Here is a 25,932-nt window from a genome sequence, read left to right on the forward strand (position 1 = left end):
CTAGATGGTCTGACAGTTAGGAAAACAATAGACCTGATTCTTATTTACAGCAACACCCCTTTAACATGCTCTCAATGTGCAGCAAGGCCTTGAAATGAGTGTAGCTGTAATCTCAGTCCACTTAAAGGCCTTCCCTATTGTCAGAGCTGGGTAAGGAGGCTTTAGGATAAATGAGATTGAAGCCTGGACTGTTTAACTGTCCATTTGTACAGCTGACATGAAATGCCCCAACAGGGAGTGCCTTCTGCAGGAGTGATGGGGCCTTTCCAGACAGAGAGAATTGCTGATGTTGGCTGCAGGGCTGATCACCCTTTAGCTTGATTTTACTGGGTGTAAGGCTGGACTCTGTCCCTAGGAAAAAAGACTTTCACTGGGCTCTTTCAACATCCTTATCCCTATTCCTAAGCTCCTTCGCAGGATCACTCTGGGCCCCATGAGGTGTGCTGGCTCTGATAGGGATGGAGCTTCTTGCAGGTGTGCTGCTCCTTGCTCTGGTCTCCACTGCTTCCCGAGTCATTGCCTCAGTATTTGGGCTGGGGGGAGGCTGTCCCCACCGCTTCACCTGTCGCCCATCACTGTCCTCAAGTGGCATGCAAAATCCCCTTTGGAGAGTGAGTGAAGTGTAGGCTGTGCAGTGTGTTTGCACAGCTGATTGCTAAGGATCCCTCTGCCCTTTGAGGCAAGGGAAAACCAGGGACTGTGGGCCTACATGTGTGTGTGACTTTTAGACATGTTTTTAGGAATTCATTGAGAGCCAACACATCAGTTCCCTATCCCAGTCACAAAATGGGGCCAATTGCCCTGCCTTACCTGATTGTCCCGATTTCTGGACTAATTGTCCTGTTTTTCTAACTCCCTTCCTCTAAGGTTTTCCATTGTTTTGCACTGGGCTTCTGATGTGAGCTGAAGAGGGGAGGCAGGGTCTCGTTTTGGGTTTGGTTTCCAAGCACTAATGTTCTCCTTTCTCTCTTCTCTCTCCCACAGGTACCTGATCAACGTCACCTTTGAAGGCAGGAATTTGTCGTTCAGTGAGGACGGATACCAGATGCATCCCAAGCTGGTCATCATCCTTTTGACCAAGGAGAGGAAGTGGGAGAGGGTAGGATATGTTTGATTATTCTCCATCTGTGTCAGGGAAGAAGAAGGGGGAAGGCTCCAGGCAAATAATCCTCCCCACCTTTCTGTACTTCTTATCAAGGGCTGGCAATCTGCTTCTTGTATCCTGGACCACTGGTATCTCCACTGCCCAGGCTGCTGTCTTCTCCATGCAGGATGCCATTACAGTCTTCCATTAGCATGCATAAAAAATTCATCAGCTTCCTTTCTGTAATCTCTGAACGTAGGTTTTCCAGCCTTTCAGAGAAGATACCTCCTCTGTGCCATGAGTTTCAATGGCTGAGACAGAAAATATTTCTCTGTATGGTTTGGTGGCAGTGAAGTTCTGTACATTAAGTGACTGTGATTGAGCTGCAGCCACACTTAGTAATTTATGCCAGTATTAACTGTGCTCGATGTATCTGGCCAGTGTCCCTTGCAATGGGATGGTGCATTAAGTGGGATGGTGAACGTGAGATCATATTGAGTTGTTCAAAGATCCAGATTTGCATATTTGGGAATAATTTGCATGTAACCCAAAGAACCATTTTAGAAATGGTGTGAATTTCTGAGTTAGTGGGAAGTTTTGGTTCATTTCACCTCCCACGTAAATGTCAGTGGTCCAGGTTCTGAACAAGTATTTCCAAAGGGTTTCTGTTGATGCAGAGGGGGTAGCTTAAGGGCTAAGAAAATGAGATATAAAAAAAGTTTTGGGTGTGAGAAAAGAGCAAAGGAAGGAGAATTCCTCAGAATGCTCGATAGATATGAAGCAGGTCTGTATATAATCATGTGTATGGCTTAGAAAAATGCCCCTTTGTCCCACTGTGCACAAAAACCTTTTTCTCCTTGCCTTCTCGTTCTCTGTATGGACTTGCAAGTGACTTGCTTGGTGAAAGTGAGGAAGAAATTAATGGGGAAATGAGAATGAAATGGGGAGCTGTCAAGAGAAGTGCTAAGTGAATGAGACAGAAGAGCAATCACATTGGTGCCTGGCAGTCACTAGGGTCTCCCAGTACTTGCAGGAATTTGCCAAGAAGGTGAAAGCCCTCAGCTTGTGCCTGGTTTCCAGGATGAGCTGTCTACCTCATGGTCTTAGCACTGTTCAGACCAGAGGAGGGTGTGTGTTCTGGGACAGACAGAAGAGGTCTCAGTGGGCCAGGAGTGAGAGGAAACAAAGGGCATGGCATAGCATGTGTGGGCAGCTCTTGGCCATAGCTGAAGGCAGGCTGTCCAGATACCGCACAGGGTGTGCACATGCAAAGCTCAGGCTGTAGAGAGCTCACATCAGGCTCGGTCTGTCACTCAACTTCATTTAAGCTTACCAGCAAAAGTCCAGGAGGATTTGTTCCTAGCTGGCACCACATTTGTTCTCATGGGGGAAAATTCCATCATCAGAGAAGGAAAATGAAGCAGCAGCAGCTTGAATCCTCCTAGGGGTTATTAGCAGGCCTGGCTGTGGGAATCTGTTGCTGGAATGCTTTGCAGTCTCTGGGGAGGCACAGCTAAATACAGTCCTGTTTATATCTTGCCTGTCACATGCTTCACATGTCACACCCTCAGTGAAGGCTTGGTGGCTTCTGTCAGTGGTAAGAAGGGTTGTTCACTCTCTGGGAGTGAATTTGTGGTCTCTCAGTTGAACCAGACAATTAGTAGAAGGGTTATCAAGAGTGTTGGGGTTAGATCTGTGACCTTCTTGAGCCCTGCTCTCTGTGAGGACTACTTGGCATCCATTAAACCAAAACAGTCCTTAACTTCATAGGAGCTGGGGCTGGACTGAAATGAGGCTATGATGAGCTGTGGTATTAGTGGTAAGAAAAACACATAGTGCTTCCTGGGCACAAATGTTTTATCTTGAAATGGATGTCTTCCTCAGGGAGGATCAGATTATTATAATCAAACTCTGAACTGGTTGAATTTTATGCTGGCAGGCTCTTTCTGGAAGACACTGAAGTAATCTCCAGCATGTTCTGATCACAGATACAACCTTTCATGCCTGGAACCTCATGCTCTTTTTCTTAATTTTTTTTTCCATTCAGCAGAAATTCAAACATAAAAATAAAAATGTGAAGCAGAGATCTTTGCGACGATGATCATAGTTTTGTTCCATGTTTGCAAAGAGTCAAGCAACACAAACTGTTGGCCCTTAACAGCAGCTTCCAGGCAATGCCACAATACAAGAAATTATTATTATATTTTTAGCCCATAATTCCAATACCTTTATAGTGCTTTGGAACATTATCCAAATTCTCACTAATTTTATGTAAAGAGTAAGGTGCTTCATCCAGGGAACTTTTCGGCAAACAGGCAGTAGGAGACATGAGATAAGAGGCTGAGTGTGAAACACTGATTTGGTCCAGTTGCATTCACTGTAGCTCAGTCTTTAACTACACACTTATCTATAATCAGATGCTGTGCCTGGAAGGAACATCAAGAGGTCAACTAGTTCCTCCCTGTGCCCCAAGAGAGGGTTTAACTACACTGAAATTATTCCTGACAGATGCTTGTCTCACCTGTTCTGAGAGACCTTCAATGCTACAGATCCCATGAAATCCCAAGTCAATCTCTTCTATGGCTTCTTTCTCCTTACCCTGCTAAGTTTTCCTAATGTCTAACCTAGATTTCCCTGGCTGTAATTTAGGCCCATGAATACTTCGTGTCTGCCTAATGGACATAGGGAATTGTTTATTCTCTACCACTTCTTATTGTCCCCATGTGGGTTTGAAGTCTTCTATCATATTGTCTCCCAGTCACCTCTGGTGCAGGTTAAACAAGAAATTGTTTGGTCCCTCTTGGTAGGTCATGTTTCCTAGTCTTCTGATCATTTCTGTTAGTCTCCTCTGGATTTAGTAACACAGCTTGCAGCTCTGTACAGCTTGGCATATTTGATTCTTGAAAGATGGCAAATGGATTTTGAGGGTATGTCTCATGGAGTATATATAAAAAGATGTGTTTTAAAATAGGTGTGAAGTCTTCCATTTTCTGAGCAGCAAAGATCCAGACAGTGACTGAACTGTTTCAGGATTTCAGGGTCTGTGAAATCTTTTGCAATTTTGATTTTTTTTCCCAATAAATATCTTCACAACCTCACCAGTTATTTCAGAACAGGAATTAATTTTCCAGAGGAGCTGCAGCTGCCCCCAGACTCTGATGATGATGATGATGATGATAAATCTCCTCATGAGTGCTTCATAGAAACTGAAGCCTTGTCGGGCTGACAGTCATGAAAGAGCAAGGAGAAAACCCACTTTCTGCAAGGGGGCAGTAACTTGGGCTCTCCTGCTTGTCTTAACCATGAGTAATGGTTCATCATGATAAGCAAATGTGCTGAATTTCATTCACTTCTCTGTACTCTGCTCCTTGGGGGCAGAACACTGCATGCCTTTCCACACTACCTGTTCATCAGCAGGTTAGTGAAGCTCTTTGCTTCACTGGCCAGATAGCCTAGGTGTATTTTGGGTGCCTAGATGCCCCTGTTATATTTGTCATAGAGGGGCAGGTATGCAGATGGAGGTGGTGAAGGATGTCTACTCTCTTGCCCCATGGAGGACCATGCCTCAGTGCAGTGATGAGTGGGGGCCAGATGTCTTGCAAAGTGAGCCAGAGGATCAGTACTGCTCTAGGTTTTGTGTCAGTGGGTTCTGATATTTTGTGTGGGAAGAGATTTCACCCAGTATTTTTCTCCACTATTTGCCTTTTTTTTCTGCTCTCTTGTGATCCCACATATGATGAGGACTTAATTCTGGGTTCATGATCCCTCTGTGAGAGCTAGCAAGTGCTGCTATCTCCAGCTCTTGCTTACATCCTCCTTCTCTACTGAGTCCTATCCCACTAGCTCCCTGCCAACAGTCCTGTCCCATTAGCTCCCAGATCTCCCCATCTGCTACCTCACTTTCCCCCAGCAAACCTGGAGGTGACAGAAATGTTATGAATTTTGGGGCCCTCTTTCAGATTCCTTCTCTACTTTAATTACTAGTGAGTTTGGCATCACTTCTATTGCTAGTTTGTGCTCAGCCTCTTCTCTTGGGTGTGTCACTGGGGATTCAGAGCATCTTTCCATGAGGCATCTGACACCAGGTTCTTGTGCCACCCCACAGACCCTTTGATTCACAAGCTCCTTCCATCTCTTACCAAGCATGCCCCATTCACTCCTCTTCCTGTCTGGACAAGCAAAGCCCCAGGTGATGGTTTTGGTCAGGGTGCCACTACAAGCCATCTTAGAGGACAGATGGGAAACTTCTGTTGAAAGATGCATTTTCCTTGCTGCATGTACCAATCCTCTGCCCCTATCAACCTTCACCCCACTCAGCAGATAAAATGTTTGCCTGCTGCTGGTGCTGTAATTATCAGCACTTGACTTTTGAACTCTTCAACTCCAGCAGGTTCTGTTCTGCTTCCTGTAGCCATTGGTGTGACCATGATTACAAATTCATGGGCAGGCTGCTCCTAGCCTGTACCCTTACACCATTGCACACATTAGTGCTCCCTGGGGATGGGGCCATTTGCTGTGACATCCTCTCAACTGCCTCGGTGACTGTAGACTTCCAGGACTTCCTAATGATGCAGCAGGGTGGAAAATAGTGCCACTACTCTCTGCCACATGGATTTTCCAGAGATGTGTTCAACCTCGATCACAGTCTGCATAAGATGAGTTTGTGAACATCTGTGACCCTGTCTTCAGCTTGGGACAGAGCACCATTATGCCCATCCATGCCTGGGAAGAGTTCCCCTGGGATGTGGGACAGAGATACAGAAAGGAAAGAAGGATTTAGAAAAGAAAAATGAAAAATGAAGATTTCCCTTATCTAAAAATATGAGGAAAGAGAACAAGATACATTTTTGGACACCTAAATGATTGCTGAAAAAAGGACATACTAGTCACCTGCTTTTCATGCCCCAGTAGGGAGAAAGAAAAAGTTGTCTTGCTAAATTGTCAAACAGAAAGATTTCAGTTAGATTTGTAGGGAGCTGTCTAATTATTGGCATGGTGAGACATGGTGAGGCTCATTTGCTGGTAGAGGTTCATTTGCTGGAGTATATAGAGAAAAATATCCAACAGTGCAGGCTCTCAGTCTATTTTGTCCTGCCTCTGAGCTGGTGGATGCAGTAAGTGATCTCTTGTGGTTCTCTGCCAGCCTATATTTCTGTGATTAGATGAGCAAGACAAACCTGAAGAGTGTTTCACAAAAAGCAGCTTATTTCATAGGAGAGGCAACCTGGGTTATGGACAAGCTGATCAGCAGAAACTTCAAGCATGATCCAGTGAGGACATAATTTCTTCAAGCTTCCACCACGAACCTTTTGTACGAGCAGGCAGTCGGCATGTAAAGGCTATTGTGCATGTCTGTGAACAAAAGCTCTTGCGGAGGCACTTGTCACCTCCTGAAGTCTGCACCTTTGGGGAGCTGATGAACGCCACAGAGATGCTGAAGAGGCTGTAGCATTTGATGATGATACAGCCTTCAGGCCTGATCTCTTACTGTGCATTAAAAGAAACATTCACTGTCATCTCTCTGTGTGCTTCAGTGTCCCAGTGGCAGAAATAACAGGGGAGATGACTGAAAATTCGATCAGTATTCTTGGCTTTTAGTAACAGTCCATGTGGTACTGACCACTCCATGAGGAATCAATATGAATCATGTTATCCTATCTATTACATTGCTTAGCAGAAGGAAGGACTTCGATTTTTTTTAAATTTCACTTTCTTAGAGAATAAAAGCCTCTTGAAAGAAGGCTCTTTAAAAATAGCGAAGGAACAAGAATGAAGGGTTTTGAGGTGAAAACTTCAGCTGTACAAATCTAAGTCTTCTCTGAAGGCCCTCCCCTGCCTTTGGAAAGATAACTAGATGTTTTGAGACAGTTTCTTCCTCATGTTGTCTGGTGCCCGCCTAGGCGAGCCTTGCAAATGTATGCTTGTCTCCATGGGGTAGAAGTTACTGCCTTTGGTCAGGTTCTGCTGTGTATGTGGAGTTCTGGCTTATCGCCTGTGTGTCCAGGGAGGAAATTATTTTTTATTCCACCAACTCCTTTTACAGTGAGACGAGATTGGATTGTTTTTGCCAGTCAGTCTTGTTTTGCTAATTTCACTGTGTACATGGGGATTTATGACTCATTGTCCCTGGGGATAAATGGCATAGAAGTTTGTTTAAACCTACTCAGAGTAAGAGACTGATTCTGTTTCCACAGAACCAGTTTTTAGAAGGATATGGCTTCTCTTAGGGCAGAGGGACTGTTCTGCATTCAAGCACATATGGTTGAAATTAGAATGGGAGTCTGTACGTGCATTTCCCCCTCTTATTTTTAAAATGTTCTTTCTGGACATGTCTCTAAGAGACCGTAATTTGCTGAATGCCTTACTTCTCATTAGACATCAGACTTGCATCAAAGAATACATATTTTATGGATATCCCTCTCCCAAGTGAGTGTCCCTTAGATACTTGATCTAGGTCACATCTGATGGGTCTGTTTATGACCCGGATTCAATCAGACAACCAGATGGCTTTATTTGTGCACCTATGCTGCATCCACTGCCAGGATCTGGCCTGACTTCTCACAGTTGCCCAGGATCTAACTGTATGTATTTGTGGCTAATTATGCCCATGTTAATCTTTCACCGACTCCTAAGGAGAAGGACAGATTCCAGTGCCACACAAAGCCTTCCTTATCAGAGGATAATCAGAACAATCTTTCTGAAAAAGCCTTCTATGTAAATCTTGCAGACATGCTGGTCAAACTGTGTCTTTGCTGGATTACTGCATGCTGCAATAATAAGCTAGTCTAGCTCTGACCAAAGAGAACATATTGGGTGTCTCTTCCTAACCACTGTGTGTTATGTCATTATGAGCTGTCTGCTTTCTTTGCCTCTTGCTGAAGCAGTTCCTGACTTTGCTTGAATTTTGTAGTCTATTTGTATGATTCATGAGCCTGCAGAAAAATATTCTGGCTCTTCTCCACCAGACCCTACTCCCTTGCTACTGGAGGGAATTCTTACATTGAAACAATGACAGCTTCTTGGAAAGACCTTGTCCTCTTATGCAAATCAGATATTGGAATATCTGGAGATCTTTATTAAGCTCAGGCTGTAGTTAGAATGCCTCCTACCATTTCTCTGCTGGTGTAGCTGATGAGGGTGATAGCAGCCATCTGACCTTTACTGGGGTTGCCAACCTAGCTCCTTGGACAGAGGATCCTGGAGGATTGTGCTTGGTGTACTAATAACAACGTGTGATGACAACATCCAGCCACAAGAGAAGACTGCCCTCACCCCCATTGTATTCTGCATGAGAACTCTTGTCTGGAGCTCTCTCTCAGCTGAGTTGTTCATGCCACCAAGTGAGAAGTGCCGCTGTAACCCTTTGCCAGTGTATGTGCACCTCTTGCACATCATCACTGCTGTCCCCAGCACCCAGTTATGGACCCGGGACCCTGCTCTGCAGGGAGCTGAGTGAACGCTAACAAACAAGGTGGCTCCTACCCCAAAGTGGTTGCACTTTAATTACAAGACAAAGGTAGCAGATGGGTACAGATGGACCAACGGGGGAGTACAAGGGAACAATCAGACAACATTAGTCAGCATGGTAGGCAGCAGGCTCTACACACCAACTGCCTAACTCTTGTGAAGGCTTTGATAGGCAGCAGAGAATTATAACTGGCTTTGTGCAGGCTTATGGGAGCCTCATTGAGAGTGCGAAGGGCAGACAGGGAAAAGCAGCAAAGGTGCTTGGAGAGTGCAGCTGAGAAGCTGCAACAACTCAAAAATACCCAATGCTGCTGGAAATTTTCCAGTCTGTCTTAATATCTGATAATCCTAACTTTACAGAGAACAAAAAACCTCTAGTAAGGCCACATCTTGGAATGCAGCACAAACTCCCAGTACAGGGCTGATGTGCTAGTGCCAGAGTCACATTGCTTCTGGTTGAAATCCTCCTGCTTGCCAGCAGCTTGGAGATTTCTATGGCACATCAGATGCTGCTGTGTATCTGTGTCCCAGCGTTTCATTGATTGTGGGAATGTTTCATCTCAGCATGTTGAAAGTAAATATCCATATCTTAATGCAGGAGATAGCTGATTTGCTATGGGAAGATGAGCTTTCAGGTATGGATACCGTAATTACATATTCCTATCACAGCACAGTATCAAGGATCCATCCTATCATCATTCCTGATGAGTCTATAACATCCTCAAAAAATCCCAAACCCCCCAAAAAAACCCAGACCAGGGATGATGATTCGATATTGTCCCTAATTTCAATTTGAATACAGGAATGATTTTTCCGCAAATTCCATGTAAAAGTGAGCTGACTGAAGTGGCTGAGGTCACTTGGCTTGTTCAGCTTGGGGAAGAGGAGACTGAGCAGAGACCTCACTGCAGTCTCACAGAATTCGCAGCTTCACAGAATCACAGAACATTCGGAGTTGGAAGGGACCCACAAGGATCATCAAGTGCAGCTGCTCCTCACAAGGGGAAGTGGCCAGGCAGACACTGATCTCTTTTCACTGTGGCCAGTGACAGGATGCAAGGAAATGGCATGAAGCTGTGCCAGGGGAGGTTTAAGCTATATATTAGGAAGAGGTTCTTCACCCAGTGGGTGTTTGGGCACTGGAACAGGCTCCCCAGGGAAGTGATCAATGCTGCCACAGTTCAAGACGTGTTTGGACAATGCTCTCAGGTATATGGTGTGATTCTTGGGATCCCGGTCCTGTCCAGGGCCAGAAGCTGGACTTCAGTGATCCTTGTAGGTCCTTTCCAACTGAGGATATTCTAAGATTCTGTGATTCTGTGACTATTTATAAGTAATTACTTCATCTGTAGTCCGCTCAGGAGTGACGTGAACAGGTCACGTATCCTTCAGTCCTGGATAGATGCACAGCATAGCCACTTTCGCTTTCCCTTGCTTTGTGCCCAGTCATCTACTGGAAATCACTTCAGGGAGTCTGTAGCACTGAGGAGCCACACAGTGCCATTGGAAGAGGAAGTTTATTTCCTGTTGCTTTCTTCAGCTGCCTTTTCCTGTGCCATGAAAAGGCAGCTGAAGAAAGCATGGCAGTTTAGGCAGCTTTAAGATTTGAAATGCATGAAGAGGTGAGGGCACAGAAAGCTAGCAGCCAACCAAACTGAGTCTGGAGAAAGAACTAGCAGAGCTGCAGCTGAAGAAGACTCACAGTGAGTGAACGTGCCCCCAGTGCCTAAGGGTGTGTTTTCATCTGTTCAGTTGCATTTGCTTGAAACTGTCTCATGTCAACGACATCTTTGCTTGGCCTGTGAATCCTTTGCTTTTTCTATTTTTACATTATCTGAATGTTATTAACTGGAGGCTCTGTTTTCGTTCCATGGGGCTTGAGAGAAGGGAAGTGCTGCATATTCATAGGACCCTATGTTTTTCTTTCTTTTGCCTTTTTCTTTCTCTTCCTCCTCCTCCGCTTCTCTATTTGTTTTGGTAAGATTTTTGGCAGTTTGATTTTCCTGCAGTAAAAGTCTGGCCACATTTGCTTCTGAATCAATTTGAAATAAAGTTTTCCTAATATGAAATGGTTCCGACATTTTTCAGTAAGAAATAGCTTGTTTGTTGTGTCTTTGGCTTGGTTTGCTTCTGTCCTCTGGTGTTGGTTCAGTGTTCCCGTGCTGGTTCTCGCAAGCTCCGTGTTTTGTGTTTGAACCCTGGTTGTATGTGCTTGACTTGGCTTGATGCTGAACTGCGTCTTGACGGTGTTTTTTACTAGACCAGGACGGTCTGTTCCCTAGTGGTCTTCTCCGCACTGTTACGTGTAAACTTCTCTGCTGTTTTTCAAAGGTTTTTCAGCATTAAAGCTGTGGTTATCCCTGGAACTACTCTGTGCTTGAGTTACTCGCACTGCTCATGAGCTCTGGCATGCGCTCAGCGTCATTGATTTGAACATACAACATGTTCAGCATCCTTTGTTTTCCCTGTGCCTGAACTGTGTTTTCCCCGAGTCTGTAATTTTTTTCAGACTGCCTTTGGTAATGTTAGAACCCGGCTCTGACTCTTGCCTTGCCTTGCCTTGCAGTGGTGTCTGAGTTTCTGTCACCACCCTTTGGCCTTCCTTCCTTGTGAAAGGACCTGGTATTTACTGACCTGGGTTTAATTCTAAAATGCGCTGGGAGTTGTGCTGTCTTCTGCTGAGTCAGCAGTTTGACAGTCTTATTTAATTTCCTTCTGCTGGGCTAGCTGCATGCTGCAATGTCTCCCACCATGCCAAGCCTGAGAGGCTTTTTGACAGCCGTTTTCTTGTTCCCCTTTAAGCTTTCAGATTGGTCTGCATTTTGTGTGGCAGCTTCTGGTGCTTGTTCCCCTTAGGTTTATTTCCTCAGTTCCCATACACGATAATGACTTGCATTTCTATTGTTCCTTCCTTCGAGAAGGATCCCAAGCACTTTGCAAAATTAACATAGAGACAACATTTCACTATGAGTAACATTCAGCTGCTCGTGTGGTGGAATGGGGTTAGGCTGTTTAATGATGCAAAATAGCGCTGTGCAACCATGTAAGGTAAGGAACAGGAGTCTCAAACAGAAGAAGGCGAGGAATTTTAAGTTAGATTCTGGCCAACTTTGTCCACAAAGTCTGTCTGTGGGGAAAATGACATGGATCATTAAATAAGAGGAGTGATAAGGCCTGTGTCCTTCTCTTTCCAGATGATAATGTCCAAGTCTCAGAAATATGGCTGGAAGAACAAATGAGTGTGAAAAAACATAGTTCAGGATCAATGAAAATATTAATTTTGACCAGATATTGAGGATTTATTTTGAAGTTTTAATGCTGTAAATGAAAATGGACATCTTGGTGTTTTCTTGTAGACTCACAAAAGCCTTTAGGTACCATTCACAAAGGTGATGTGGAGGAGAAAATGGCAGCACCTTCCCCCAGAGCCCAGAGCCTTGTCAGGCAAACAGTGAGGACAGATACAGGCAGTGTGAAAACTGTATTCAAATCATTTCAGCCTGACTCAGACCTCTCATGAGAGAGGTCTATCCTTTGGGACTGGGATTTTACAGTTTATTTTATTTTTTAAATTGATACTTTGTTGCTAGTGAGTACATGAAGTGTCTCTGCAGATCTGTGTTTCAATCCAAATTTTCATCACTTTTATTATTCATGTCTGGTAAAGAACATGATTTTTTTGTGTGTGTTGAATGACTGAGTTTGGGTAGTGGAAAATTCTAAAAAGCAAACAAGCCTGGGTTTAGATGGAAGAAGTACCTGGGTTTAGATCAAAGTAATATCTTTAATTTTTAATTTTTTTCAATTGTTTGTATCTTGCTTTGAAAAATCTTTTTTTGCACAGCTTCATCAGAGCGTCATTTTAGTCAGTGGTGAAGCATGAAGTGTGGGCACTTATGTGACTGGAGAAACTGCAGAGTGAAATGTAAATGCTAACAGGTGTTGAACATCTTATTGTTCTCCCTTCAGATCCATCCTGGTTTATTTAATCATGTGTTTCTTTAGAGGAAATAGTCTTTGCTGGCAAATCAACTTGTATTGGGTGCAGCGCTGGACAGCAGAGACATGCTGCAAGTTTTCCAGTCTAAACAGTGTCGTGCAACAGTCTCACCATCCAAGCTGGGAGATCTGGAAGTAACAGAAAGTCCATTTTGCAGTCTGCTGCTGGAGATCAGCACACTGAGTTAACTGTTTGCTCTAAGCATCATCTGGGTCTTTTAAGAATTCAGATTGCTCAGGTCACTTCTTTCAGTGAGTGCTTTACTTTTGTTCTTTTTTAGAAGTGGGAACTATTTGCTTTTCTTCTTAGATGTGTGCTCATTTTCACCGAGGCCAGAGTTCTTTGTATTGCTGCATTAAATTATGTTTGCTTTGTAAAGACTGCTGGGATTATGGCAGCATCTCATTTCTGTAGCATTTTTCGCCTTTGACAGGGGCTACCTGTGGGCAGCTGCTTCCCTAGAGCTTGTCCTGTGTGTATGGATCAGCCTGCATTTGTAGTTTCCACCAGCTTCATGCCCTGTTCCTTTTCTTACAGGTTACTGCTGTTCGAGGTCTCAGTTTTTGGAAAGGCTGAGGAACAGACCTATGGAGAACTCCCTGTGTCTGTTTGAATGTTTGTCCTCTCCATGCTCTGTCTCCTGTTTGGATCCAGAATAAGTTCTGTGTGTGTATAAATTTTCCTGCTCATTGCTCAGACACCTTGCTCCAGCCTGGGACTAATGGAGACACAGTCTTATAAATAAATAAGGATTAAAAGAGTGCAGTCTAGTGAAATTGGCACTAGGAACTTCCTCCATTAAGAAGTCCCCTATCTCAAAAAAACACTCTGAAGAATTCCCAGGGTTTATTGTGCAATGTTACTTGAACTTTAGTTAAAACCTATTTTCTCTGGCTCACCTGTGCCTTCTCACTGGACCTTTGCCTGGTTCCAGATGGTAGATTTTCCCCAAATAAATATTTTTGCTAGATAGGGAGTATGATAATTTTCTACAAGTGTTTGAAGGAAATATTCAATGAGGAAATGAAAGACTTCTTTATGACAGTCCAAGTGAATGTAATTAAAGAGCAATTGGAGGCAGAGGGTAGAGCAAAAGTGCATTTAAATGTAGTACCAGGGAGAAGAGGGTTCTTTTAGAAGATACAGAACAGTAGTCTGATGGACCTGCTGGGAGCCTGGTTGCTGTAACTGTTGACTATGGGACAGGACAGACCACATGGGAGAGAGATGGAGAGGAGCTGACAGAAGAGATATACACCAGATTTTTTATTTTCGTCGTTCCATGTCTGTTTGTGTTTCTCTAGAAGGAGAGCAGCACAAATCTCCCCCCTCCCAGGAGAAACCCTCCCTCTCCCAGATGTACTCTTCCCCCAGCAGCCCTGCCTGCCTTCCTATGGGCCGGAATGTAGAAGAAATTTCCTTTGCTTGACAGGGGCAGGCCCAGTTGGTGCCATGTCAGAGAGAGAGAGGGCTGAGAAGCCCCTGATAGCCTGAGGAGGCTGGCAGGTCTCTGCACTGCCTGCTTTGTGCCTGCACGGGTGGAATTTTCCAGGATCATCCCCCTCTGCCACCACCATCACTTTGCAAATTCCAAGAAATGCAACTCATGAAAATGCATTCTTAGCACACAGCTGACATGGTCAACATCTGCTTTCCAAAGAGAGTGCTGTGAGAGATTTCAAATTGCTGCACTGTGGAAAAAAATTACTTGGGGTAATTATAGATACCTAACAATACTATTTAATTTCTTCTGCCATATCTTTCCTACATAGTGTATCTGGTAATGCTTCAGAGAGCTGAATAATTCTGACAGAGGGCAGTGAAAGGGGTAGGTAAGGGAGGAAAAAAGTTCCCCGTGATTTCAGTTGGGATCTGAAATGAAGGAAATGTGAGCAAAAGATTAGACATTTTCAAGTCCTGCTCCAGAAAAGGGGCCTTTGCCTTTTTTTGTGCAGTGCCTGCAGGAATAGGTAGAGGATGTGGATGATGAAGGCCGCTGAGGAAAGCAGGACCTCCAAGCACTGTCTTGCAGGTCAGGGGGAGCTTAGCACAAAGCCTTGCTAGTACCTGGGGTACTGCTTGACACCAGTGCTCCTGAGCAGGCTCAGAACTTGGGATCCCAGGAAAAAGGAAAGGGAAATTTATGAGGTTGGACCTGTGACCAGTCACAAGACTGACTCTTCCAGTCGGCAGTTCAAGTGCCTAAAGGTCAGCCCTGCTCAAAAGCACCTTTGCTTCCTCTGCCACAGAGAGAGCCTGAAATTCCAGCCTCAAACAGGCTCAGTTAGGATGAGTGTGGGTCCTGTGGGTCTCCTCTCTGCTTCACAAACGCTGTTGCTCTGTTGGCATTACATTCCCATGTCCTGGACAAGCTGTGTGTGCCCACAGACTCCTCTGCCAGCACAGGGCTGGCTGCTGGGATGGCCCATCCCCAGGAAGGGTTCACATTCCCTCAGGGCTGCTGCAGCAGAAAGGGCACTGCAGGGGACACTTCAGAAGAGGCTCATAGGTGGGCCTGTGGGAAGGTCAGAAGATGGTTCAGGAGAAGCCCTCAGAGAGAAAGTGGCACATGTGAAGAGCAGAAGTGGGGAGCAGTGGGCAAAACCAGAATTTGGGTGGCAGTTCTGGCATCAGAATGGAGAGGGGCCTTGAGGACTGTTGAACCTTTCTGCAGAGCCAGCAGCAGGAGAATGATGGCAGGTCGCTATTTGACGTGGCTTGCTACGCATCCAGGGTCAAAGTGGATAAAAAAGGATGCAAGGTGAAGATGAATCCCACGCTTTCTGCCCTTGTGCTGGGTGCTCTGTCCCACCTCAGCTGCTGTCCCTGAGACAAGTACAGATGTGCAAAGTTGAAGTGAAAGGAATTGGAGGTTTTCTAAAGGGATGATAGAAAGTCAGGGAGAGATTTCAAGCTGAGGACTTCTCAATTAGTATTGCTTCTGCTGGTAAATTATCCCATGAAGGCAAACGGTTAAGTACGATTTCTTGTAGAGAAATGGACCAAAAGGGATATAATGAAGATATTCATATTATGGAAGTGTGGCTGTAATCCTGGAAGACGCTCTGGTGTGTCTGTCCTGCTCACTGGGGCTTTGTCACAGGGATATGTAACCTGAAGAGCTGTTGATGCTGATTTGTTACAATGCTTAAGTGTAGGCCCTGGAAAAGAGACCTATGTGTGCAAACACATGTATTTGAGTTAGTCTGGCCTAAAGCAACTTGTATTGAATTACCTTGCAGAAAAACTTCTGAAAGTTTTTTTGGTTGAAAATTAGTATTTCAATTTTTTTTAAGTGCTTATTTTCATTGGGATATCCTAACTTTTTTGAGAAGTCTGCAAGATTGAAAAGTGACACTCTTGAGTCTTTTATGGCTACAAATGGGACTTTTTTTTTTTTTGTTTTGTTTTTTATCTCAGATTTTTGACTACTATTTTGAAATTTTCAGCAGCAGAAGTCAGGGACCTCCTCTCATTTCTATTCAAATGGATATTTTTGTGTGCTTCAGGAAGCCAGAAACACGAACCAGATGATTCTTGTATTAAAAAAAGAACATACTTTTAGCCACTGTACCTCCTTCAGAGGAAATTATCATCTCTCTCTGCTCCAGAAAGTTCTGCAATGATAAATGCAAAGTTGTGCCGATGCTGATGGAATAACCAAACCTTGGTTTCTGAGGAAAAAGCTAGGGATGGAAATCAGTTCAAGGCTGAGATCCTTGAACTGAAAGTGTTCAAGGACAGCTTTGAGAAACCTGGTCTAGTGAAAGGTGTCCCTGCCCATGGCAGGGGGTTTGGGACTGCAGGATCTTCAAGGTCTCTTCCAACTCAAGCCATTCTGTGATCCTGGCCAAATCTGAAGCTGTGAAACCTGTTGAGGGCTTCTGAAGGGTATGGTAAACACGGGCACAGCTGTGTGGCAGGAAGCATACAGAAGTTATTGGAAGGAGATGCAAGAATGAGTGATAAATATTTAGACAGCATCACAACTTTGCAAGATGGCTCCTAAAAATTAAAGCAAAAAAGAGGTGTTGTGTTCTTGAGAGGCCTCTCTCACAGACCACCCAGACACCATCCTCTACAGTGACATGCAAAGTATGTGTCTTTTCCTTGCTGCCTTCTGCTCTCTCCCACTTCTGTTGCTGCAAACCAGACTATTCTGAGCTATATTGATGCTGTGAAAATGGTACTGCAGTTCCTGACCCAGCCCCTCTTTCTGGGGCACAAGCACAATCTCTGCTGGCAGGCTGGGACAGCAGTTCTTGCCTGGTTCTTAATGTGAGATGCACATGGTGAGGAAGTCTTTTCACATTCTCCCAACATTGTCCCTTCAGACAGTGCTGGACAGGATTGTCGTGGAGAGCTCAGCAAAGTCAGAAAAGGAAGATAGCCAAGAAAAGAGGGAAGAGGTGGGAAGGTTTAAAATAAAGGACTCTCATGAGATCTGTGTTGAAAGAAAATTGACTGCATCCTTGATTACAAATGTGTATCTTGGGGAAGAGTAAGCCAAGGTTATTTCTGCTTGAAATTTTGCAGTTACTGGTCATCTGTTTCTGCAGCACTTTGCAGAGCAGTGAACTGAATACTGACTGCCACGTGGGCAGTCAACAATCTACCTGCAGCACAGCACTCACAGCAGTGGAAACTGGAGCTGACTTCAAGGATTTTCTGACATCACCATGGCCTCTGTAGAAAGAGAAGGAGACGGGTTACCAGCCTTCCGTAAGAAACTCTAAGAGATACTGCAAACGTCTACTCCCAAAGTAGATGACCTCTCTCTTTTTCTCCCTGCCTGTCAGAGAGTTTCCTTGCAGGTGAAGGTAGTTTCTGAGCTGCCTGTGCAGAAGTAGATCTCTGATTTTTTTCACCTGTTTCAGCTTAGGTTTGGGAACAGGGAAGCTGTGAAGGTTGTAATTACCATGATCCAGTTGCTGAGTCAGACACAAGGTTTTCATTAACACCTCCGTTCTGTTCACTTCAACTCCAGGGTAGTTTAAGGTAATTGCTTATCTCTACAAGGGTGGTTGGTCTGGGGAATAAGACCTCCGTGTGAGTGTCAGCAGCATCTGGTTCTGGTAGTTTTCAAGGCTCAGACTTGACTGGAAGAGGCCACAAGAACTCAGAAAAGCACTAGACAGTGTTCCAATTTGCCCATGAAATGAGACTGAGTGGGTGATCTCCTGGTACCAGGGTGTCCCATCTATTTTGTGTTGGACATGCAGACAAGACATAGCACCACAGCTGTTTAAAACCACATTTTTTTGATTTTACTTGCTGTGCTTTGTTCCCTTCTCACTGCAGTCACTATTTCTCTGGCTACTGGGTTTTTAGGAGGCTGTGCCAAAGTCATAATGAGGTTAGAGATATTTCACTGAGTAGTGCTCATACACTGACCCTACAGTACATGTATTTTTCAGGGGTAGATCGAATTTGTTTTGTGTCTCTGGTGCAACTGAAGGTACTGAATCTGTTCTTCAGAGCCCTCTGTGTCTTTGCACGCTCAGTATTTTATAGGTTTATCTTTCAGCCTGGATTGAAATCAGGTTTGTGCATGTAGCTTACAGGTGGTGTGGTACTCACACAGGGTGTTAGACACTGATGCTTTCTTCCGTGCTCTTGGTAAAACACAGGCAAAAGGTTGCTGACCTTTATGACAAGTTGCACTGCCTGCCTGCTTGCTGAGGCTGTTTCTGAGATGTTTTTCTTCTTTATGGGCTGTGGAGGTCTCTAATGTAATTTTTCTGACCTTGTGTTAATTGGAAGTATTTCCATGGATGTTTTTCAATTTTATTGCTATTGCACTTGGAGAGATTGAAATAATTCACAATACAGAATGGGAAGTAAATAAACCTAATGATCTTATAAGGTTTGGCAAATCTTACATCTGTGGTGCCTGGAGCATCCTTGTTGGCTAATAAACTACTTGTCCTTCTTTTTCTGGCTTCTCTTCTGGAGAAAGTGTCCCTTACCTCTTGCAGTTTGCCACATTCAGTGCAAACCCCTGAAAGGATTTGCTGCAGTTCACTAAAACTGTCTGTGATGATATTTTTTTCTAAATCCCCCTGAAGAAGACACAATTTTATTTGCTTTGATTTCCATTCTCAGTCTTTTGACAGTATAGTTTACAAAGGGGCGTATTTCTGGGATAAATTTGTTCAATATTTATTGTCCCAGAATGAGAATTTCCTCTGTACCGCCATTCCCAACAAATTAGTTTATTTGAGAATAGGAAAATTTTGACATCTTGTAATTCTCTGTCTCATGCTGACTACCAGTGATCTTCTGGCTTGTGGCTGTGGGCAGATGTTATTTTCTTAGTACCTGTTTTACAGCAGCAGTTTTTAATGCAACACTCTAAGGTGGCAGTTGCCTCTGAAAGGGTGATGTTTGATTGTTCTGGGCCCTTCTTGTAGTAGCCCTGCAGCCTGTGATGGATGGCATGTGGTATGGACTAATTCATTCTTAAATCTGTGCACAAACTCCCCAAGAGAGCCAAGGGAGAAGAGGTGGAGCTGTCCTTGTGACAATTTTCCATCCCTCCCCTGAGCACAGGAGCCAGTTCTCCTGACTGCTGAGGAAGATGTGTTTTGAGAAATGGCAGCTGAAATTAAACTGTGGAGAGAGAAAGAGGTGGTAGAGAGAGGTACTTCTTGAAAGGACATGTTAAATCCTAAATATCTCCTTCAGTCCAACGTCTCTGCCACTTAGCTTCATGGTGAAGACAGATCAAGGGACTTTCATTGGCAATCAGAAAAAGTGGAGTTTCTTTCAGCAGCTGCTATGAAACCTCTGCTCTACGCTACAGGTTTTTCTGCTCATGGATAGAAGTGTAACATCTCCACAGCAGGTAGTGTTTTAATGTGGGCAATAAATGATGTGGGAAACTTCAGAGTGGCTCCAGACATAATGTCCCATTTTTTCAGTAGCAAGGCAGGACTGCTTCTGCTTTCTGATGAGCTGAGTGAGTTGCATCTTCAGGCTGTCCTTCCAGGCTCCTCCACAGATACTGAGAACTGTTAAAATGCCAGTGGACTAATTTAAGTGTCCAGTGATTTGGACTTCAAGTATAAGGCTTTGTCCCTTGGATATTTGAAGTGTGTGGCCCTCTGGAGCCCAGGAAAAGAAATAAAACTGTTCTAAGGACAAGCATTTTTCTGGCATAATTCTATATTCAAAGATGTGTTCTTTCAGAGTTCTCCATAGGCCAGGACAGTCAGCAGAGGCAGAGTCACTTGTAGAATGGTTTAAACATAATTGAATGAGCTAGACTCCCCATCAATGTTATGTCTTCAGGGAAAATAGTTTTTAGTTTTGGGGTGATAATTTTTTTTCTGTCCTCTTTATTATCTTATTTTGGTTGCAGTCTGGGACTTCTGTTCAATGGCCAAAGATCTCAGGCAACCAAAATGCCAAGTGTGAGTTTGCAATGTTGTGTTCTGCTTTACACTTATCATTCAGGCTAGCTTCTGGCTTTTGTCTGCTTCTGCACCCAATACACCAAGTGTAAGCCTAGAAACAAACCTCAACATGGCGTGAGCAGGCAGTGGTTGGTATTGAGCGTGAATCTTGATCCTTTTTGCAGTGTTTCCAGGAGATGATGCTTCTGTGAGGTGCTGTAGGGCAGAAAAAACTTTGCACGTTGCTCTTTGAGGAGCATAGTGAGTGGTGTTTGGTGTCTGCAGAAAGTTGCAGATCTGTATATGGATGGTTGGGCTTAACAGGGTAGGTATGGAAGTGTAGTGTAGTGGTCCTGTGTGTGTTTATGAGTGTGAGTTAAGAGATATTGGTCCTTGCAGAGTGTGTGGAGCACTGCCTTATTATGTGTGTGTGCAGGGCCAAAAGCCACCATTGCTTCTTTCACTCTTGATTGACCACAAGAGTTTTTACCACTCCTGTAAATACAAGTTTATTTGTCTTTGCTTCTTTCTAATCATTGCCATTGCAACTTTTGGAGTGTTTTCTAAACCTAGGTGTACTGAGTCCTTCCTTCAGCATCAAGCCATGTTCCCTGCTGTTGTGCTATGACAGCAAATTCCATAATCTCACACTAGTTTGTGGAGAAGTATTTCCTAGGTCCCCAAAGCATGTATGTGTGATGCTAAATGAAAGATACTAATAGAAATAAATTTGGACAAATTTGTAGCCACTTTTTAAAGATTCCAGGTTCAAAACATAAGACTTTCTTTTCCAAATTGTAAGCAATTACATTCTAGTGTGGCCTTCTATAATTGCATCTAGTCTTCTACAATCTCCTAGCTGAGAAAGGTCTGCCTTTTGAGGATCAATGTAATCCAAAATATTCTTATTTTGTATGTGCTTGACCCAACATTTCTATAAAATTTCAAAACTCTAACAAAAATCTTGGGAAAAAAAAGCATTTAGAATTTGACTTTATTAAGTATTTTTCAAATTCTATTACTGTGAAGAAAAAAAAATCCTCTTTTTAATAAATAAACACTTTTTAGTGCTAGTATAATTCTGTGGTTGGTCAAATTTTAGCTTCAAGCTTGTTATGTGGCTTGAGTGACGTTTCACATCCAAGGAAATCTAGTTCACAAATAGAAACATTCTGCGTGATTGTGAGTGAATGTTCGTTGAGATTGCAGCTGTTCCTTGAGATTTCTTCTCATTTTCTCTTTTTGAAAGCACAATCAGCTGTGAATCTCCTGAGAGAGCTGCACCTAGACATGCGATTTTCTGGAGAGTTGTGCTTCATACCCAAAACAATGGTGAAAATTAAATGCTGGCTATAGCAAATATTCCTGGTGAAGTGCAGTGGATGCATGGGCTTGTGCTGTTAGGAGAGAGTCTTCTATCACATCCCCATGTGAAAATGTGTTTGATAGGTGGGGTGAGAGTTTAAATGTTGGCGCCTCATTTGGGGTAAGGGCTGTCTGTGCTTTTCCCTAAAAGGCCATTGACACAAAGGAGCTTTAGGTGTTTCATAGCTCACTGAGCTATGCCATAGTCTGTGGCAGCTCTTCCTAAAGCTGTGAAGTCATTGAGGTCTGGGGCAGTGCAGTGGTCAGGATGTGGTAACAGTGCTGCTGGGGCAAGGATGGGTCCTTGGCTTTACCTGACTCCAGCCCAAGGACTTCTCTGGAGCTGGCCTCAGAGGGTATGGGCTGCACCCTGAAAACAGGAATTGCTCTGGAAGGAAAAGGGTGATACTACATGGATGATACTATGGGGCATCACAGAGGCCTTTTCTGCAGCACACATGATTTCTTCTGGCAAGGGGAAGGCTCTTCCCCCTTCTCTCCCCCCACCTCCACCTTTCTCTTTCCTTCTCACTGGCTGGGTTGCTAAGAGCAGCCCAGTTGGGAATGAGGTAGAACTGCAGACTGGCCTCTTGTACAGTTCTTCTAAATGCCTTTTCAAGCAAGCTCAATAATTGATGAGCACCTGAGTCCTTGTCTGCACTGAAGAGTGCACACAGTATTTAGTACATGAAAATGCTATTTTGCCCATCACAGCTCATTGCTGGAACAGCACTGTTTCCTCAGCACACCAGTTAATTGATCTCTCAGTAGTTAGAGAGAAACTTCCTTTCTCCAGTTGTCTCAACTGCTTCACTTCCAGCACAGAACTTGTGGCTGCTGTTGACTTCCACTTGTCACACCAGAGCACAGTTCAGTTGCCTTCTTCCTCCAGTGGGTTATTCCCTGATCACTCCTGTCCAGCCTGTCCTCTGCTGTAACTGGAACAAGTGTAACAGACCTCAGATCACCTCCTGGGTTTCCACAGCTTGGGTTTTCACACTGAAACATTTCACAACTTGTTGTCTGCCCAGGATTAGCTGCGTTTATTGAGGTGAAAGATGCACTGACACAGCTGTGGGTGCAGGAGAGAGCAGGAAGTCAGGGTTGAAATGTCCCAGAAGAGATGGAGAAGGAGGAGGAAGAGTGGATGCTCTGGTTTAATGCCAGCCAACAGCTATGCACCAAGCAGTCCCTTTCTGACCTCTGCCAGTAGGATGAGGAAGAGAATTAGAAAAAGGTAAGACTGATATATTGAGATAAAGGAATTTAATAGTTAAAATAAAATAAAATATAATAATAGAAATAAGAAGGAATCTAAAAAAGAAAGTAATAAAACCCAAGAGAAACAAGTGATGCACAATACAATTTCTCAACGCCTGCTGACCAATGCCCTACCCATCCCTGAGTAGCAACTGATGACTGCCAAACAACTCCTCTCAGTTTATGTACCAAGCATGACATTCTAGGGTATGAAATATCCATTCAGCTTGCTCAGATCAGCTGTCCTGGCCATGCTCTCCCCAATCTTCTTCTGCACCTGCTTGCTGGCAGAGCATGGGAAACTGAAAATTAAGTCTATCCCAGCTGAAACCAGGACAGTGGGTGAGAACTGTCATATCAGGGAAGGTGCAAGCCATCAGCTTAACATCAGTCCCTGCTGAGCACACAGGGTGGGTAGGGTAAGCATAAGCAGGACAGAGCAGCTGCGGATGCTGCTGGCAGGACAGAGGCATATTGACAAAACTGAGTGTGGAGTGGCAGGAAGGACTGAAATAGTTGAGATGCTGCAGATGGGGTCATAGATACACTGACTAAACTGCTTAGTAACAACCTCCTTTCTCCTGTTGCAGCAACACATTACATACCCAACCTGCTCAGTTTTCAAAGCAAATCTACAGAAAGGGCATTCGCTGAAGGCACTGCATTGAATCTGTACGTGTAAAGCTGACCCAGCTGGTATTTGCCAGATACTGGAGGAACATCAATGCCTGTCTTTAAAAAAGATCAGAAGGAGCAGAAGGGAAAGGAGCTCAGGAATTGTAGATTTATGGCATCACTGTTGCTTAACCCTGATTCTAAGAAAGCATATGAAATGATTTATCAACCAAACTCTTTGTCAGCACCTGAACAATGAATGGAGACTTGTAGAAGTCCACCAGGATTTGTTAAGGACGAGTCATGTCAGACCAATCTCGTATCTTTCTGTAACAGGGTAACAGACATTTTGGACAGAGGTGAAACTTAAGGTGTCATCCACTTGGACTCCAGTAAGGTTTTTTCATCTCTTTTATCACATTTTGATAGCAATCTAGAGGAACAAGGTCTTGAGGAGAGTGAATAACAAATGCATGCAAAAATGAATTAAAATGTCAAAAGGGAAGGGAGAATGGACTGGAGCTCTGTGAGGGTCTGTCCTGTGCTCATTTCAGTTCAATGTTTTCTTTAATAGAGTTGGTGGTTGATGTAGAATTTGCATATTAAATTTGAAGATGACAGAAAGCTGGGGGGACTGTAAATTTGATGGAGAGCAGGGTTAGAATTCATAATGCTCTTGACAAACCGGAGGTACACTGAAAAAGTGTGATGTAATTCAATAGAGACAAGTGCAAACTATTGTACCTTGGCAGGAACAATAGACTACATAAATACAGTGCAGAGAAAGATCAATTAGATCACAGTTCTGCAGAAAAGGATTGGGGAAAGGATAAAAGAGGATCACAAGCTGAACATGGTTGTGTATTGTTGAGAAAGAGGCAAATGCTGTACTTGGGCATATAAATAGGAGTTTAGCCTGCAAGGCATATGATGTAATCTCTGTGCTTTGCTGGGCAATGGTAAGGCTTAAAATCTCTTTGCAGTTCTGTGGATAGCACTTCACAAAAGGTCTGGACAAAGTAGAATGACACTGGGGGAAGCAGCGAGAGTAATTGGGAATGTAGAAAATTAGCCTTACAAACATGGATTTGATGAATTGGCATTGTTTAGTTGTAATTTGGAGAACTGAGGAGAAAGGGGGAGAGACTGCACAACAGGCAGTGGACTCTGAATCAGAGCTTTCCCATTCACAGCAAACCCTTTGACAGCACTGAGTGGCAGCATCAGTGACAGTGTCAGCACGTTTACCTGGTCCCCAGTGGAGGAAGCATTTCTGTGATGTGGTTTGTGTGGTTAGAGGTTCAGGTGGCTCCCCTGTGTTGGAACAGTTCCTTTGGGCCATGGTCAACATAGTGTCTGGAGGCTGTCACAGGAAAGAAGGGGAGCTAGGGAGCAGGGCTCATGAGGAATCTCTCACACTTGAAACAAGTGGGTGCCTCTTGGCCAAGGGTCTGCTTCGGCCCAAGAGCTGTTGCAGTCATTCACTGTCTGTGCTGTGTGCCAGCTGATGTCTTGAAGGTGAGGTTGGAGGGTTGGCAGGTCATCTTCTGCACACCATCTGTAACCCTGGGAGGAGGATAAAGGCTACATATTGTCTCTTATATTTTTTACTTCAAGCCAGACTTTGTTCTTTATTGCCTTACTTGCCCTTATCTTTGATTTTCTCTTTCATCTCTATCTTCCTATCTATCACCAATATATACCACAGAGATTTAACTGCCTCCACTTCCTCTTCTGGACTTGTATTTGTCTTCTGGCTTGCTGTAATTCTCTAGGACCTTTATATATCAACTGTCTCATCTTTAATGTCATTATTATGGTGTCTTTTATTAGGCACCACAAAAACACCTTCTGGAGGTCAGTCTCTGAAAGTGTTGAAAGGAAATATTGCACACTACAAGTAGATAAATTAAACATACATATGGAGACAATGGGAGATCTTGGGTGCAATGAGAAAATGAAATATCTGTATTATACCATAATGAATGGTGTTTGTAACTTGGTGTCTGAATAGCTCCTGCAGATATCAAAGCTGAAGAGAGTTTGAAGGCTGAATGTCATGGCGTTTAAAATGATGTCTAGATTCCATTGGATGCTGGAGTGCCAAATTATATTTTCTCAAAGGAACTGGGAAACAAATTTAGTCTTCTATACCTGAAACTGTATCCCATTAATTTCTATTTTTTAAATTTCAAATGTATTCACCATATATTGCCTTGACATACTTTTCTTTTTTGGGGGGTAGTGGTTGTGCTGGTGATGCAATATTCATAGACAGTTATCATCTGCATTACTTTCATTACCTATTAAGAGTCTGAGGCCTTGTGAACTCTTTGATTAGCCCTATCTGGCAATACTTAGGAGCTATATAAAACAGCCTTGAATTGCAGAGGCAATATTTGGGCATGGAAGGACAGGTGTTCTTAGTCTTTTGAGAAGATCTAAAGTCTGTAGCTGAAGATAAAGGGGGCAGGCAAGAAAGCTCCTAGGAAGGCAGAAAACAGAAACGCAGCATTTTTATGGATGAATGAGCTTTTATGAAGTTGCTTTTAAAAGGCGAAATTATATGGCCATTTGCACTGCCTCTTGATTGCTCAGTGCACCAGCTATTCTTTATGCTGTGTGCCATTTTCTGCCTTGTATTTAACTTCACAAAATATTCTGGGATGCAGTTTTCATAAAGAGGCCTGTATTAACACATCTGTACTGTTTCATACTGTTAGATGGGAGTAGGATTTCCTCCA

General features: G+C 43.7%; 1 protein-coding gene across 3 annotated transcripts in view; it reads left to right on the forward strand.

Annotated features, from left to right (window-relative positions):
• The window catches only part of GRIN2B (glutamate ionotropic receptor NMDA type subunit 2B), a 207,535-nt gene that overhangs the window by 129,005 nt on the left and 52,598 nt on the right, over nucleotides 1–25,932 (forward strand). For all 3 annotated transcript variants that reach the window (XM_063154709.1, XM_063154710.1, XM_063154708.1), the window contains one exon: nucleotides 985–1,099. In XM_063154709.1, coding sequence (XP_063010779.1) covers nucleotides 985–1,099 — 115 coding nt within the window. The remainder of the gene's footprint in view (nucleotides 1–984; nucleotides 1,100–25,932) is intronic.

This window comes from Melospiza melodia, chromosome 4 (genome assembly GCF_035770615.1).
Source record: "Melospiza melodia melodia isolate bMelMel2 chromosome 4, bMelMel2.pri, whole genome shotgun sequence".
NCBI classification, from domain to species: Eukaryota; Metazoa; Chordata; class Aves; order Passeriformes; family Passerellidae; genus Melospiza; species Melospiza melodia.